The sequence below is a fragment of the Buceros rhinoceros genome, unplaced genomic scaffold (assembly GCF_000710305.1).
Source record: "Buceros rhinoceros silvestris isolate BGI_N320 unplaced genomic scaffold, ASM71030v1 scaffold7831, whole genome shotgun sequence".
NCBI lineage: Eukaryota > Metazoa > Chordata > Aves > Bucerotiformes > Bucerotidae > Buceros > Buceros rhinoceros.
The window spans coordinates 30,575-31,434 of record NW_010392437.1 but is presented as its reverse complement, the minus strand read 5'-3'; the positions used below and the strand labels follow the sequence as shown (position 1 = coordinate 31,434).

General features: G+C 57.1%; 1 protein-coding gene across 1 annotated transcript in view; it reads right to left on the bottom strand.

Moving 5' to 3' along the window:
- The window catches only part of LOC104500761 (hydrocephalus-inducing protein homolog), a gene marked incomplete at both ends in the record, with an annotated part of 35,510 nt that overhangs the window by 6,966 nt on the left and 27,684 nt on the right, over window positions 1-860 (bottom strand). Inside the window, one exon of the mRNA XM_010144469.1 lies at window positions 582-817. Coding sequence (XP_010142771.1) covers window positions 582-817 — 236 coding nt within the window. The remainder of the gene's footprint in view (window positions 1-581; window positions 818-860) is intronic.

The window sequence follows — 860 nt, the reverse complement described above, 5'->3', positions numbered from 1 at the left end:
CGTGGGCAGCCTGGGACACGCCAGCACAACCCCAACGGGACAGAAATGGCTCCTCAGGGACAACCTCAACCTCCCCTGCAACAACCTGAGGCCGGTTCCTCTCATCCTTTAGCCTGTTGCTGGGAAGGTGACTGACCCCCACCCCAAAAGGGTCTGCTTTGAGCTCTGGCACATCAGTCTAGGAAAAGATCCCCTCCGCATGTGCTTCCAAGAGATGTTCAGAAGGGCACAGGTCTCCCACCAAAGACCCAGAGGACTGTGCCAAAACCCTGCTTGAGACACGCTGAATACCACCCACCCACCGTGCCCCCTGCTCTCCCCTGCAGTTTGACCTGCCCTGAGCTGCACTAGTCCGGGCAGGAAGAAGCCATGAACCTGGAGAACAAGGCGGGCTCTCACACCGCCTTTAAGCAGCCACTTGTCCTTACCTTACTGGGGATGGGTTTGACCCCCCCCGTGCCCCCTGCTCCCCCCTGCAGTTGGCCCTGCCCTGAGCTGCACTAGTCCGGGCAGAAAGAAGCCATGAACCTGGAGAACAAGGCGGGCTCTCACACCGCCTTTAAGCAGCCACTTGTCCTTACCTTACTGGGGATGGGTTTGATGGAAAGCACCACATCACAGGGCACTTTGTTCACATTGTGGATCTTGAAGCGAGCTGTGGCTCGCTGCCCAACCAGAACACTGGTGAAGATAAACTTGTTCTCATCTGCGATGAACACACCCTTGTCTTGCACTGCCTGTAGGATCTGGCAGAGGTTGGCGCTGCTGCAGATTCGATGCTCCTCAAAGATGGACTCGATGTCGTCAACCACAAACACTGTGAACAGACCAGAGAGAGGGCTGAGGATGGAGCAGCCCTC